Source organism: Mytilus californianus, unplaced genomic scaffold (assembly GCF_021869535.1).
Source record: "Mytilus californianus isolate M0D057914Y unplaced genomic scaffold, xbMytCali1.0.p SCAF_2, whole genome shotgun sequence".
NCBI lineage: Eukaryota > Metazoa > Mollusca > Bivalvia > Mytilida > Mytilidae > Mytilus > Mytilus californianus.
Window position 1 is genome coordinate 125,181,638 of NW_026262668.1, and position 16,826 is coordinate 125,198,463.

A 16,826-nucleotide genomic window follows, 5' to 3' on the forward strand; every position below is an offset into this window, starting at 1 on the left:
TGGTTTGATACCAAGTTGGAACATATAATTACACTTGGTACTTCTCATCAAAAGATCAAATATCTTACACCGTCTTTAGACAAATTTATTCCATGCTCATCATTATAAAATATTCAAAACATCTAAAACTATGACTTAAAATATCTCCTACCTATAAATTGTCACCTTGAATAAAAAATTTCATCATTGAACCCAGTTGAAATAATAATTAATAGTTGAATTTGAACACTTGTTTTAATAGTTTCAAGTACCACACCAGTATGTGATATATCAGAGGGAATGGTGTCACCAACAACAATTCCATCTAGTGAAATAAAAGTAAATGATGACATGGCAAAGATAGAAAACTTACGACCAGGAGGTTTGATACCCATGATGAGTTCTAAGCCTACACTGGTAATACAATACACACCTTCAAGTACCAAGTCCGTGCAAAGAGTAGAATTAGTATCGACAGAGAATATAATATCGTACAGTGTGACATTTTTCAATGCTGAAGGAACCACGATTAAAAGAACGGTAAGTATGTTCACTATTCAACCGTTACTTTAATTAGTCATCATCTTTTTCTCAAAGGTGTTCGGTATGCGCGAAAACAACACTGTAGATGTTTTATATGTCGGGTGTCGATAACGGTCAGTATATAATTTGTACATTTGACTTCATTATACACTCTCTTTCGCTGATACAATAAATCTACAGTGGGAAAGGTGTGAAATTACTTAATATAAAATTATTAAGATTGTGATTGAAACTAATTGAAACCAGCCTTACAGATTTGGATTATTTTAGGTGAAAGTTACAGAAAGTGCAATCAATGTAGCTGGAAATCCTAATGTGAAGAAAATAGAAATCTTGATCACTCCCGAGGATAAGAAAAGTTCTTATCAGCCAGTTCATCTTCAACTGAAAATATTTGCATGCCATGAAATAGGTAAAACAATTTTTACATGTAACATAGACTGACATTGGGATAAATAATCTGCCCATAGACAAAGAGAAACGTCCGGTTACGTCAAATGAGACAGAAAACTGAAAATACAACAAAATAACTAAAGATCATTGTAATTTTATTAACTAATGAAAAAGTGTTTTTTAATAGGCCAATCTAGTAATCGTTCTGACTTGAGACTAGATATCAAATTCAATAAATATAAGCATTTCTTTCTCTGTTGAACACACCCGATGTAATCGACAGAAACATAAACAGAATAAAAAGCAGGTGTGTTATTATTGCAAATGACACTGCTATCCAAATCTACCAAAGTGCGAGGATGTATATAATCCTGATGATTCTCCAAGAAGACACGAAAACGTTAGCTTAGAAGAAATAGATAATATTTAATGTATTATAACTACGAAGCCATTCTACTATTTGGATTTTTAATATATATAGATATAGGAAGATGTGGTATGAGTGCCAATGAGACAACTCTACATCCAAGTAACAATTTATAAAAGTATATATATATATATATATATATATATATATATATATATATATATATATATATATATATAAATAAAGGCAACAGTAGTATACCGTTGTTCGAAACTCATAAATCGATAGAGATAAAAACAAATCCGGGTTACAAACTAAAACTGAGGGAAACGCATCAAATATAAGAGGAGAACAACGACACAACAAAAACACAACATTAAAATGTAACACACACAAAAACGAACTATAATATAACAATGGCCATTTTCCTGACTTGGTACAGGACATTTTAAGAAAAAAATGGTGGGTTGAACCTGGTTTTGTGGCATGCCAAAGCTCCCGCTTTTATGGCAACGTCAAACACAACACCAAAACGACAACATCACATGACAGGACCACAATACAAATAAATGGGAGAACATAAAGGACAAAGAAACACACGAATAATAGATAGCAGAAGGTACTAGGCTTAAAATTCAATACGCCAGACGTGCGTCTTGTCCACACAAGATCAACCAGTGACGCTCAGATAAAAAAAAGTTTGAAAGCCAAAACAAGTACAAAGCTGAAGAGCACCGAGGACCAAAACTTCCAAAAAGTTGCGCCTAACACGGCCAGGATTTTATGCCTGGGACAAGAACATCCTTGTTATTTAGAATAATTTATAATTTTGCAAACAGTAAATTTTATAAAATGACTATATAATAGATATACATGATCAAACCAAAGTGGGGACTAACTACAGAATAAAAACGGATACATTACATAAAACAACTTAATCCAACATATAAAAATACACAGCCGAGTTCTCTGTATGAATCTGCAAACAAAAATATTATATATCTGTGCATGAGTAGTTTGTAATTTATTTTATATATATATATATACAACTCGTCTAATATATGTTTATGTAGCTAATCAGGTTCATGTGACAAATACAAAATAGCGTTGAAAAATGATGTTCTCAAAAATTTTTATAAACACAATTAGGCAGAAAGAATACAGTTTTCACCTGTCTGGCGTACCAAAGTATAAGCCTTAAATCTTTGATGACTTATTTCACCTTGATTTGCAAAAATAAAGTCGGTAACTTTTAATTTTAAGGAAAGACAAAGCATAATTTCTATCTTTATAGGGACAACAACTATTGAAATACCGTCAATTGTTTCTACACCGTCTGTTGCTTCAACAAAAACGAGTGTAATAGTAGAATCACCAGTGACGTCAGCAGCTGGTAAGACGACAACTTCAGGTGGGCCATCATCAGCAAAAAGCACAATGATCGTGTCATCAGCGAAATCCACTGAAGGAATATCGAGTGAAAAAACAACACCTGCTGGTAAAACGAGAATTACAACTACGGCAGGAGGAATCAAACATACGACTGGTATTATTTCATCAGTAGGAGTTACTTCCCCTGTGCCCTCTACTGTGGAAACAACCATAAAGAAAACAAGTAGACAAACTACTATTGTTGCAACAACTAAAACATCAGTGAAAATGACAAGTGAACAGTCCACCGAAAAGGTGACTTCAGAGCACACTACACCTTTGAGAGGGTCTACAAAACAAGTGACTCCAATAGGTATGCAGATGATTTTTTTATTCATCAGTATATTAAACTGTAAAACTGACAAGTGTTTGCTGTTAAAACTACTCTAATCCTGTATTGCCATTTGTCCATTTGCATGAATCTGCAAACAAAAATATGTATGTAGGCTTAACTTAAAAAATTATCAAGTCTCGCATATATTTATTGCCAAGAAAAAAAAAACCGCATACTGTTGAAATCATTGTTGTTCAGAAAAACATAATGGATTTTGAGCTTTAAATGTATTTTTTAAAAATTTATATTACATAAGCTAAGTCTCTTTAGTGATAAAAACTATTGGTTGTTATATGTAATATCTGATGAACAGCAATCCAAACAGATTAGAAAAATTAAAAGACATTTCTCTCAATGTGTATTTGTAGGTATCTAAATCATTACTGAATTAATACTTGATAAATAAGTATTCATACGAAACTTGATAGTCATTATATAGAGATTAACTAAATTTTGTATTTTCTGTTTATCATGAGGAATTGACTTAAGACAAAGGTATAAGACTTGATAGCTAGATTTATTGTATGGAAGTGTTATTCATATGTGTATTTGTATGAAACTTCTACAGGTACAACGACTGAAATGAAAGTATTAAGTGTTGTGTCGACGACAAGTGCAGTCCCATCACTCACATCAACAGGTAAGTTGAAACATATAATCACACTTGGTACTTCTCATCAAAAGATCAATATCTTACACCGTCTTTAGGCAAATATATTTCATGCTCATCATTATAAGATATTTAAAACATCTAAAACTATGACTAAAACTATCTCCAACCTATAAGTTGTCACCTTGAATAAAAAATTTCATCATTGAACCCAGTTGACATAATAATTAATAGTTGAATTTGAACACTTGTTTTAATAGTTTCAAGTACCACACCAGTATGTGATATATCAGAGGGAATGGTGTCACCAACAACAATTCCATCTAGTGAAATAAAAGTAAATGATGACATGGCAAAGATAGAAAACTTACGACCAGGAGGTTTGATACCCATGATGAGTTCTAAGCCTACACTGGTAATACAATACACACCTTCAAGTGCCAAGTCCGTGCAAAGAGTAGAATTAGTATCGACAGAGAATATAATATCGTACACTGTGACATTTTTCAATGCTGAAGGAACCGCGATTAAAAGAACGGTAAGTATGTTCACTATTCAACCGTTACTTTAAGTAGTCATCATCTTTTTCTCAAAGGTGTTCGGTATGCGCGAAAACAACACTGTAGATGTTTTATATGTCGGGTGTCGATAACGGTCAGTATATAATTTGTACATTTGACTTCATTATACACTCTCGTACGCTGATACAATAAATCTACAGTGGAAAAGGTGTGAAATTACTTAATATAAAATTATTAAGATTGGGATTGAAACTAATTGAAACCAGCCTTACAGATTTGGATTATTTTAGGTGAAAGTTACAGAAAGTGCAAACAATGTAGCTGGAAATCCTAATGTGAAGAAAATAGAAATCTTGATCACTCCCGAGGATAAGAAAAGTTCTTATCAGCCAGTTCATCTTCAACTGAAAATATTTGCATGCCATGAAATAGGTAAAACAATTTTTACATGTAACATAGACTGACATTGGGATAAATAATCTGCCCATAGACAAAGAGAAACGTCCGGTTACGTCAAATGAGACAGAAAACTGAAAATACAACAAAATAACTAAAGATCATTGTAACTTTATTAACTAATGAAAAAGTGTTTTTTAATAGGCCAATCTAGTAATCGTTCTGACTTGAGACTAGATATCAAATTCAATGAATATAAGCATATCTTTCTCTGTTGAACACACCCGATGTAATCGACAGAAACATAAACAGAATAAAAAGCAGGTGTGTTATTATTGCAAATGACACTGCTATCCAAATCTACCAAAGTGCAAGGATGTATATAATCCTGATGATTCTCCAAGAAGACATGAAACGTTAGCTTAGAAGAAATAGATAATATTTAATGTATTATAACTACGCAGCCATTCTACTATTTGGATTTTTAATATATATAGATATAGGAAGATGTGGTATGAGTGCCAATGAGACAACTCTACATCCAAGTAACAATTTATAAAAGTATATATATATATATATATATCTGTGCATGAGTAGTTTGTAATTTATTTTATATCTATATATATATATATATATATATATATATATATATATACAACTCGTCTAATATATGTTTATGTAGCTAATCAAGTTCATGTGACAAATACACAATAGCGTTGAAAAATGATGTTCTCAAAAAGTTCTATAAACACAATTAGGCAGAAAGAATACAGTTTTCACCTGTCTGGCGTACCAAAGTATAAGCCTTGAATCTTTGATGACTTATTTCACCTTGATTTGCAAAAATAAAGTCGGTAACTTTTAATTTTAAGGAAAGACAAAGCATAATTTCTATCTTTATAGGGACAACAACTATTGAAATACCGTCAATTGTTTCTACACCGTCTGTTGCTTCAACAAAAACGAGTGTAAGAGTAGAATCACCAGTGACGTCAGCAGCTGGTAAGACGACAACTTCAGGTGGGCCATCATCAGCAAAAAGCACAATGATCGTGTCATCAGCGAAATCCACTGAAGGAATATCGAGTGAAAAAACAACACCTGCTGGTAAAACGAGAGTTACAACTACGGCAGGAGGAATCAAACATACGACTGGTATTATTTCATCAGTAGGAGTTACTTCCCCTGTGTCCTCTACTGTGGAAACACCCATAGAGAAAACAAGTAGACAAACTACTCCTATTGTTGCAACAACTGAGGCATCAGTGAAAATGACAAGTGAACAATCCACTGAAAAGGTTATTTCAGAGCACACTGCACCTTTGAGAGGGTCTACAAAACAAGTGACTCCAATAGGTATGCAGTTGATTTTTTTTTTATTCATCAGTATATTAAACTGTAGAACTGACAAGTGTTTGCTGTTAAAACTACTCTAATCCTGTATTGCCATTTGTCCATTTGCATGAATCTGCAAACAAAAATATGTATGTAGGCTTAACTTAAAAAATTATCAAGTCTCGCATATATTTATTGCCAAGAAAAAAAAAACCCATACTGTTGAAATCATTGTTGTTCAGAAAAACATAATGGATTTTGAGCTTTTAATGTATTTTTTAAAAATTTATATAACATAAGCTAAGTCTCTTTAGTGATAAAAACTATTGGTTGTTATATGTAATATCTGATGAACAGCAATCCAAACAGATTAGAAAAATTAAAAGACATTTCTCTCAATGTGTATTTGTAGGTATCTAAATCATTACTGAATTAATACTTGATAAATAAGTATTCATACGAAACTTGATAGTCATTATATAGAGATTAACTAAATTTTGTATTTTCTGTTTATCATGAGAAATTGACTTAAGACAAAGGTATAACACTTGATAGCTAGATTTATTGTATGGGAATGTTATTCATATGCGTATTTGTATGAAACTTCTACAGGTACAACGACTGAAATGAAAGTACTAAGTGTTGTATCGACGACAAGTGCAGTCCCATCACTCACATCAACGGGTAAGTTGGAACATATAATTACACTTGGTACTTCTCATCAAAAGATCAAATATCTTACACCGTCTTTAGACAAATTTATTCCATGCTCATCATTATAAAATATTTAAAACATCTAAAACTATGACTAAAAATATCTCCTACCTATAAATTGTCACCTTGAATAAAAAATCAGATCATTGAACCCAGTTGACATAATAATTAATAGTTGAATTTGAACACTTGTTTTAATAGTTTCAAGTACCACACCAGTATGTGATATATCAGAGGGAATGGTGTCACCAACAACAATTCCATCTAGTGAAATAAAAGTAAATGATGACATGGCAAAGATAGAAAACTTACGACCAGGAAGTTTGATACCCATGATGAGTTCTAAGCCTACACTGGTAATACAATACACACCTTCAAGTGCCAAGTCCGTGCAAAGAGTAGAATTAGTATCGACAGAGAATATAATATCGTACACTGTGACATTTTTCAATGCTGAAGGAACGACGATAAAAAGAACGGTAAGTATGTTCACTATTTAAACGTTACTTTATGTATGTGAAAATTGTTTAATATAAAATTATTAAGATTGGGATTGCAACTTAATTGAAACCAGCCTAACGCATTTGAATTATTTTAGGTGAAAGTTACAGAAAGTGCAAACAATGTAGCTGGAAATCCTAATGTGAAGAAAATAGAAATCTTGATTACTCCTGAAGATAAGAAAAGTTCTTATCAGCCAGTTCATCTTCAACTGAAAATATTTGCATGCCATGAAATAGGTAAAACAATTTTTACATGTAATTTGGACTGACATTGGGATAAATAAACTCCTCATAGGTGAAAAGAGATGTGCGATTACGTCAAATGAGACAGAAAACTGAAAAAAAATACAACAAAATAACTAAAGAGCATTGTAAAGTTTTCAACTAATGAAAAAGTGTTTTTTAATACGCCAAGCTAGTATTTGTGTTGACTTGAGACTAGATATCAAATTCAAAAAATATAAACATATCTTTCTCTCTTGAACACACCAGATGTAATTGACAGAAACATAAACAGTATAAAAAGCAGGTGTGGTATTATTGCAAATGGTACTACTATCCAAATCTACCAAAGATGTATATAATCCTGATGATTCTCCAAGAAGACATGAAAACGTTAGCTTAGAAGAAATAGACAGTGTAATGTGTTATAACCACGTAGCCATTCTACTACTATTTGCATTTTTTAAAATATATATATCTGTGCATGAGAAGTTTATAAGTTTTATTTATATATGTAGTTCGAATCCCGGCGAGGTAAGAACAAAAATTTGCTTCCGCAATATACATATATATATATATATATAAATGTTTATTTAGCTTATCAAGTTCATGTGACAAAGAAAAATTAGCGTTGAAAAATGATATTCTGAAAAATATTTATAAACAGAAATAGGCAGAAAGAATACAGTTTTCACCTGTCTGGCGTACCAAAGTATAAGCCTTGAAACTTTGATGACTTATTTCCCCTTGATTTGCAAAAACAAAGCAGGTAACTTTTAATTTTAAGGAAAGACAAAGCATAATTTCTATCTTTATAGGGACAACAACTAATGAAATACCGTCAATTGTTTCTACACCGTCTGTTGCTTCAACTAAAACGAGTGAAAGAGTAGAATCACCAGTGACGTCAGCAGCTGGTAAGACGACATCAGCAAAAAGCACAATGATCGTGTCATCAGCGAAATCCACCGAAGGAATATCGAGTGAAAAAACAACACCTGCTGGTAAAACAAAAGTTACAACTACGGCAGGAGGAATCAAACATACCACTGGTATTATTTCATCAGAGGGAGTTACTTCCATTGTGCCCACTACTGTGGAAACAACCATAAAGAAAACAAGTAAAAAAACTACTATTGTTGCAACAACTGAAACATCGGTGAAAATGACAAGCGTACAGTCCACTGAGAAATTGACTTCAGAGCACACTCCACCTTTGAGAGGATCTACAAAACAAGTGACTCCAAAAGGTATGCATGTGATTTTTCTATTCGTCAGTATATTAAACTGTAGAACTGAATAGTCTTTGCTGTTAAGGATGTTTGCTAGCCATGCTTTAGAGTTTTTGTCAGATTTTCGGAATCATCTGGTTATATCTATTTGAATGCCATAAGATATTTACTAACACTACTTTTTCTTTTCATAAATCTTTTACATACAAGATAAGAAGCCATTTGTAAAAATCTTATATAATCCTTGTTATTTTCTAATATATTTTGAGAAATAAAACGTGTCAATTATAAAGCTATGAAAAATTAAGAGAGTATATGCTCCCTGCCATATTTGTAATAGCTTATATCTCTAAAACAAGGACACGGACATATAATGTTTTTTGCTGTTTTAGTTCCTTTATCAATCCCCTATCAATATTTACCAGTGATTCGAAAAGCTTGTTATTTTGAAACTGAGCAGCGCCATTTGTATATTTGCTTGACTCGCAAACAAAAATATGTACGTAGGCTTAACTTAAAAAATTATCAAGTCTCGCATATATATATACTGCCAACAAAAAAAGAATACTGTTTTAATAAAATTGAGAATGGAAATGGGGAATGTGTCAAAGAGACAACAACCCGACCATAGAACAGACAACAGCAGAAGCATTATATAACATAAGTTAAGACTATAGTGAGAAAAATTATCGGTTGTTATTTGTAATATCTGATCAACAGCAATGCAAACGGATTAGGAAAATTGAAAAAATTGTCTCAATGTGTATTTGTATGTATCTTAGTTATAACTGAATAAATACTCGATAAATAAGTATTCATACGAAACTTGATAGTCATTATATAGAGATCAACTAAATTTATTTTTTCTGTTCATCTTAAGAAATTGACTTAAGACAAAGGTATAAAACTTGACAGCTAGATTTATAGAATGGAAGTGTTAATCATATGTGTATTTGTATGAAACTTCTACAGGTACAACGACTGAAATGAAAGTTCTGAGTGTTGTATCGACGACAAGTGCAGTCCCATCACTCACATCAACGGGTAAGTTGAAACATATAATCACACTTGGTACTTCTAATCAAAAGATCAAATATCTTACACCGTCTTTAGACAAATATATTTCATGCTCATAATTATAAGATATTTAAAACATCTAAAACTGTGACTAAAAGTATCTACCTAAAGGTTGTCAGTTTGAATAAAAAATTAGATCATAGAACCCAGTTGACATAATAATAAATAGTTAAATTTGAACACTTGTTTTTATAGTTTCAAGTACCACACCAGTATGTGATATATCAGAGGGAATGGTATCACCAACAACAATTCCATCTAGTGAAATAAAAGTAAATGATGACATGGCAAAGATAGAAAACTTACGACCGGGGGGTTTGGTACCCATGATGAGTTCTAAGCCTACACTGGTAATACAATACACACCTTCAAGTGCCAAGTCCGTGCAAAGAGTAGAATTAGTATCGACAGAGAATATAATATCGTACACTGTGACATTTTTCAATGCTGAAGGAACCACGATAAAAAGAACGGTAAGTATGTTCACTATTCAAACACACCTTACTTTAAGTATGTGAAAATTGACAAAGTTATCATCTTTTACTCAAAGGAGTTCGGTATGCGCGAAAACAACACTGTAGATGTTTTATATGTCGGGTGTCGATAACGGTCAGTATATGATTCGAACATTTGACTTCATCATACACCCTCTTACACTGATACAATAAATCTACAGTGGAAAAGGTGTAAAATTGCTTAATATAAAATTATTAAGATTGAAACTCTAATTAAAACCAGCCTAACACATTTGAATTATTTTAGGTAAAAGTTACAGAAAGTGCAAACAATGTAGCTGAAAATCCTAATGTGAAGAAAATAGAAATCTTGATCACTCCCGAAGATAGGAAAAGTTCTTATCAGCCAGTTCATCTTCAACTGAAAATATTTGCATGCCATGAAATAGGTAAAACAATTTTTACATGTAATATGGACTGACATTGGGATACATAATCTGCCCATAGACAAAGAGAGATGTGCGGTTACGTCAAATGAGACAGAAAACTGAAAATACAACAATATAACTAAAGACCATTGTAAATGTGTTAACTAATGAAAAAGTGTTTTTAATACGCCAATCTAGTAATCGTTCTGACTTGAGACCAGATATCAAATTCAATAAATATATAGACAATAACTGTTTAGTGTCTTTAAATATCAGCTGTATTTGTACGAGGCTCAGAAACAGGTGTAATGCGAGCTTCAGCGAGCTATCACTCCTGTTTCGAGCCGAGTACAAATACAGCTGATATTTAAAGACACTAAACAGTTATTGTCTTTATCCTGCAATTAATTTTGTATATTGTTTTTGCTTTGAAAGACATAAAAACTCACATTTAATGCATTTATTTTCGATTTTAAATCCTTTGAGGCCCGCGTAGTAATATTAAAATCACACATTCAGCTGAAGACGGGTTCGCAGAAAAGAATCTCGAACGGTCAACAATAATACATCGCTCAAAGTAAATAATTATTTATTGTAACATAACAACTAATTTCAACAGTAAATTAGAATATCAAAACATTGTCCGATTTAAAACAAAAGTGTATGATTTGTCCTCGATGATTGGTGCCGTATAAAATGGAGTTAATCCTTCTGTTCGTGTTTGTCTGTTAGCAGAAAATGGGTTTAATTCATATTGCAGTAACGAAATGCTTGAAAACAAACAGAACGTAAATTAATCTATAGTTCGCATGAGGTCAAGCAATACGTCACTGGAGTGCGACTGCAATACACATTCTGAGGTCACGCAGGTTCATACAACACTCGTCAACAGCAATACACAAACATAGTCCGGCAGTTGGCGGAGCTTTAAAGCGATATCTGTATACAGATACAGCCTAGAGATATCTGTTGGGATGTAAATGTATGATAAGACACCCAATTGCAGGATAAAACCATATTCTTCTCTATTGAACACTCCCCATGTAATCGACAGAAACATAAACAGTACAAAAATAAAAATCTTATTATTGCCAATGAGATTACTATCCGAATCTACTAAAGTGCGAGGGTGTATATAGTCGTTTTGTCTTTGCAATTGTATTTATGAAATAAGAGGAATCGAATTACATTCTGGTAAAAACATTTACTACTATGCATTTGAAGTAGAAATATATAATATAGAATCTATGACAACTATAAATGTTGATTATCTCATTTCGTAATTTTAGTGTATTTCTCTCAAGATCTTTCTTCTAAAAGGTTGTTTTCTAATCATATAAATTTGTATAGATGTTTATAAATCAATTACAAAATACAAATTTTACAACATTCAAGTTGCATTCTTCCAGCGTCACTGATGAGTCTTTTGTAGACGAAACGCGCGTCTGGCGCAAATACAAAATTTAATCCTAGTATCTATGATGAGTTTATTTACAATGCAAGATGTTAAGCTGAATTTTCTTTTAATATGTCCTTATCCAAATATATATATGATATATATAATTAAGTCTCAATTGAAAACAACGTTCAAACCTATGATTGCGTTGGATAAAAACCGCAATTTTTATACGTGTGCATGCAAAACAAATTTCTTGGTAGAGGGGTCTTAATACAGCACAAACAACATTTTCCAAAAGACCAAAAAAGTGAAAAAGTATATTTAAACAAAACGAATTTGACTATTAGGTCGAACAACGGATGTTCTTAAACCCTGCTGACTGCCATTGGCGATTGCCAAATAAACGGATCACAAGATGTAACAAAATGGATCTTTATTATTAATTTAATACCAAACAGAAAACAATAAAGTTGCGGAAAAGATGGTATACCGCAAACATGAGGTGCAAAAATTTGTACACCATATCCGGATTTCGACAATTAATGTCTCTTCAGTGATGTTAAGAATTGAAACGTTATTTGGAAGGCCATAAAATTTACCTCAATTTATGAAAAAGTAAACAAATCGCAAAAAAAAAAAGAAGCAAACTCAGATAATAACTTCAAAAATTTAAATTTAGCATTATTTGAATGATGAATGCTTGTCTGGCCCATTGGTTTGAAGGACTTTATGTGAGTTTATACTGTTTGAATTAATATGGGACACCAACTTTTTTTGTTGCAAAAAAGAATGGGACATCACCTTTTCTTCACTTGCATAACCATAGGACTTCAAGTTATTTTTATAGTTTATTTTGGTTTTGCACCGGTCCTATGCCTTGAGAAATTTCGACCGGTCCCTAAATGTATATGTAGCTAATCAAGTTCATGTTACAAAGACAAAATAACGTTGAAAATTGATGTTCTTAAAAAGATTTATGAACACAAATAGGCAGAAAGAATGCAGCTTTCAAGTGTCTGGCGTACCAATGTATAAGCCTTGATTCTTTGATGACTTATTTCACCTTGATTTGCAAAAAGAAAGTCGGTACCTTTTCATTTTAAGGAAAGATAAAGCTTAATTTCTAACTTTATAGGGACAACAACTATTGAAATACCGTCAATTGTTTCTACACCGTCTGTTGCTTCAACTAAAACGAGAGTAAGAGTAGAATCACCAGTGACGTCAACAGCTGGTAAGACGACAACTGCAGGTGGGACATCAGCTGCAAAAAGCACAATGATCGTGTCATCAGCGAAATCCACTGAAGGAATATCGAGTGAAAAAACAACACCTGCTGGTAAAACGAGAGTCACAACTACGGCAGGAGGAATCAAACATACGACTGGTATTATTTCATCAGTAGGAGTCACTTCCCCTGTGCCCTCTACTGTGGAAACAACCATAAAGAAAACAAGTAGACAAACTACTCCTATTGTTGCAACAACTAAAACATCAGTGAAAATGACAAGTGAACAGTCCACCGAAAAGGTGACTTCAGAGCACACTACACCTTTGAGAGGGTCTACAAAACAAGGGACTCCAATAGGTATGCAGATGATTTTTTTATTCATCAGTATATTAAACTGTAGAACTGACAAGTGTTTTCTGTTAAAACTACCCTTATCCTGGGTTGGCTTTTGTTTATTTCCACGAATCTGCAAACAAAAAAATGTATGTAGGCTTAATTTCAAAAATGATCAAGTCTCACATATATATATATATATATATATATATATATTGCCAACAAAAATAAACTGCATACTGTGTTAAGCATTGTCATTCAGAAATACATAATGGGCCGTGAGCTTTTAATGTATTTCTAAAAAAAAACATATTACATAAGTTAAATCTCTATAGTGAGAAAAACTATCGGTTGTTATATGTAATATCTGATAAACAGCAATGCAAACGGATTAGAAAAATTGACAAAATGATCTCAATGTGTATTTGTATGTATCTTAGTCATAACTGAATAAATACTTGATAAATAAGTATTCATACGAAACTTGATAGTCATTATATAGAGATCAACTAAATTTTGTATTTTCTGTTTATCTTGAGAAATTGACTTAAGACAAAGGTATAACACTTGATAGCTAGATTTCTTGTATGGAAGTGTTATTCATATGTGTATTTGTATGAAACTTCTACAGGTACAACGACTGAAATGAAAGTATTAAGTGTTGTGTCGACGACAAGTGCAGTCCCATCACTGACATCAACAGGTAAGTTGAAACATATAATCACACTTGGTACTTCTCATCAAAAGATCAATATCTTACACCGTCTTTAGGCAAATATATTTCATGCTCATCATTATAAGATATTTAAAACATCTAAAACTATGACTAAAACTATCTCCAACCTATAAGTTGCCAGTTTGAATAAAAAATCAGATCATTGAACCAAGTTGACATAATAATAAATAGTTGAATTTGAACACTTGTTTTAATAGTTTCAAGTACCACACCAGTATGTGATATATCAGAGGGAATGGTGTCACCAACAACAATTCCATCTAGTGAAATAAAAGTAAATGATGACATGGCAAAGATAGAAAACTTACGACCAGGGGGTTTGGTACCCATGATGAGTTCTAAGCCTACACTGGTAATACAATACACACCTTCAAGTGCCAAGTCCGTACAAAGAGTAGAATTAGTATCGACAGAGAATATAATATCATACACTGTGACATTTTTCAATGCTGAAGGAACCACGATTAAAAGAACGGTAAGTATGTTCACTATTCAACCGTTACTTTAAGTAGTCATCATCTATTACTCAAAGGTGTTCGGTATGCGCGAAAACAACACTGTAGCTGTTTTATATGTCGGTTGTCGATAACGGTCAGTATATAATTTGTACATATGACTACATTATACACTCTCTTACACTGATACAATAAATCTACAGTGGAACAGGTGTAAAATTGCTTAATATAAAATTATTAAGATTGGGATTGAAACTTTAATTGAAACCAGCCTAACACATTTGAATTATTTTAGGTGAAAGTTACAGAAAGTGCAATCAATGTAGCTGGAAATCCTAATGTGAAGAAAATAGAAATCTTGATAACTCCCAATGATAAGAAAAGTTCTTATCAGCCAGTTCATCTTCAACTGAAAATATTTGCATGCCATGAAATAGGTAAAACAATGTTTACATGTAATATGGACTAATATTGGGATAAATAATCTGCCCATAGACAAAGAGAAACGTGCGGTTACGTCAAATAAGACAGAAAACTAAAAATGCAACAAAATAACTAAAGATCATTGTAAATGTTTTAACTAATGAAAAAGTGTTTTTTAATACGCCAATCTAGTAATTGTTCTGACTTGAGACCAGATATCAAATTCAATAAATATAAACATATCTTTCTCTATTGAACACTCCCGATGTAATCGACAGAAACATAAACAGTACAAAAAACAGGTGTGTTATTATTGCCAATGAGATTACTATCCAAATATTCTAACGTGCGAGGGTTTATATAGTGGTTTTGTCTTTGCAAATGTTTTTGTGAAATAAGAGGAATCGAATTACATTTAGGTAAAAACATTTACTACCATGCATTTGAAGTAGAAATATATAATAAAGAATCTATGACAACTATAAATGTTGATTATCTCATTTCGTAATTTTAGTGTATTTCTCTCAATATCTTTCTTCTAAAAGGTTGTTTTCTAATCATATAAATTTGTATAGATGTTGATAAATAAATTGCAAAATACAAATTTTACAACATTCAAATTGCATTCTAACAGTGCAAGATGTTAAGCTGTATTTTCTATGAATGTTTCCTTATTTAAATATATATACAATATATATATATATATATATATATATATGCATATACAACAGCTTGATGAAAACGTTAGCTTAGAAGAAATAGACAATATTTAATGTGTTATAACAACGCAGCCATTCTACTATTATTTTGATTATTAATGATACATACTGATATGTATCTGTGCATGAGTAGTTTGTAATTTTTATTAATTTATAAGTACTGGTCAAATTTTCTCAAGGCATGTGACCGGTGCAAATTCGCATGGGAGATGCACTTTTTTTAAGCAAAATTTCCATGGGACCTGAATTTTTTTCAAGTTAGATGTGCATGGTACATTGACTTTTTTTTAATTAGGGACCGTTTATACTTGTAAAGGTCTATAACAATCTTAAACAATTTGAAAAGAAAATGATAATATCTATCATTGACAATCATCGTTTACTGAAAACAATTATATAATTTGCCTATTTAATACAGTAGATCTCCAAATGAATTAAAATTTGGCATATTATAAGAACAGTATATACATGACATAATGGCCCCTATTTATGAAAATCTCAGGTCATTTTAAAAAGATAAAAAAATTCTCAAAGATGACTATTGGTATCTGAATTTATTCCCAACTGAAATGTTTACCTTTTATAAAGCATAAAAATTGACAGTAATAAATCTACATGAAAAACAGATTTTGGCATTTGTAAGAACAGTATAAAAAGGAGGTAGCGGTCAAGCTATATAAAAATCCCAGATGATTTGAAACAGTTCAAGAAATTTTTTCACATATTGATTAAGTTTATAACAATGGAGAGCAAAATTTCTTAATGTAAATAAAATTTGCTACTTGTAAGAACATACTGGAAATAGCTTTCAAGTGTTATGAAAATCCCATTTGATTTGAAAAAGTAATGGTCATTATCAAAGATGGACTGTCTGAATAATTCAAATTAGAATATAAATGTATGCAATAAGTTTTTTTTTCTTCACAAGTTTTTACCTTTTTACAATTTGTTATTCCAATTTCATCTGCATAAAACCTGGGATCTATATCA

At 31.9% G+C, this 16,826-nt stretch overlaps 1 protein-coding gene across 1 annotated transcript in view; it reads left to right on the forward strand.

The window, feature by feature from the left end:
- Nucleotides 1-16,826, forward strand: part of LOC127727795 (mucin-16-like) — a 198,982-nt gene that overhangs the window by 116,821 nt on the left and 65,335 nt on the right. The window contains exons 52-69 of the mRNA XM_052234911.1: nt 242-519; nt 793-934; nt 2,577-3,026; nt 3,616-3,687; nt 3,918-4,195; nt 4,469-4,610; nt 5,478-5,930; nt 6,522-6,593; nt 6,825-7,102; nt 7,222-7,363; nt 8,167-8,598; nt 9,553-9,624; nt 9,853-10,130; nt 10,420-10,561; nt 13,075-13,527; nt 14,135-14,206; nt 14,437-14,714; nt 14,990-15,131. Of these exons, the coding sequence (XP_052090871.1) occupies nt 242-519; nt 793-934; nt 2,577-3,026; nt 3,616-3,687; nt 3,918-4,195; nt 4,469-4,610; nt 5,478-5,930; nt 6,522-6,593; nt 6,825-7,102; nt 7,222-7,363; nt 8,167-8,598; nt 9,553-9,624; nt 9,853-10,130; nt 10,420-10,561; nt 13,075-13,527; nt 14,135-14,206; nt 14,437-14,714; nt 14,990-15,131 (4,176 nt within the window). The remainder of the gene's footprint in view (nt 1-241; nt 520-792; nt 935-2,576; nt 3,027-3,615; nt 3,688-3,917; nt 4,196-4,468; nt 4,611-5,477; nt 5,931-6,521; nt 6,594-6,824; nt 7,103-7,221; nt 7,364-8,166; nt 8,599-9,552; nt 9,625-9,852; nt 10,131-10,419; nt 10,562-13,074; nt 13,528-14,134; nt 14,207-14,436; nt 14,715-14,989; nt 15,132-16,826) is intronic.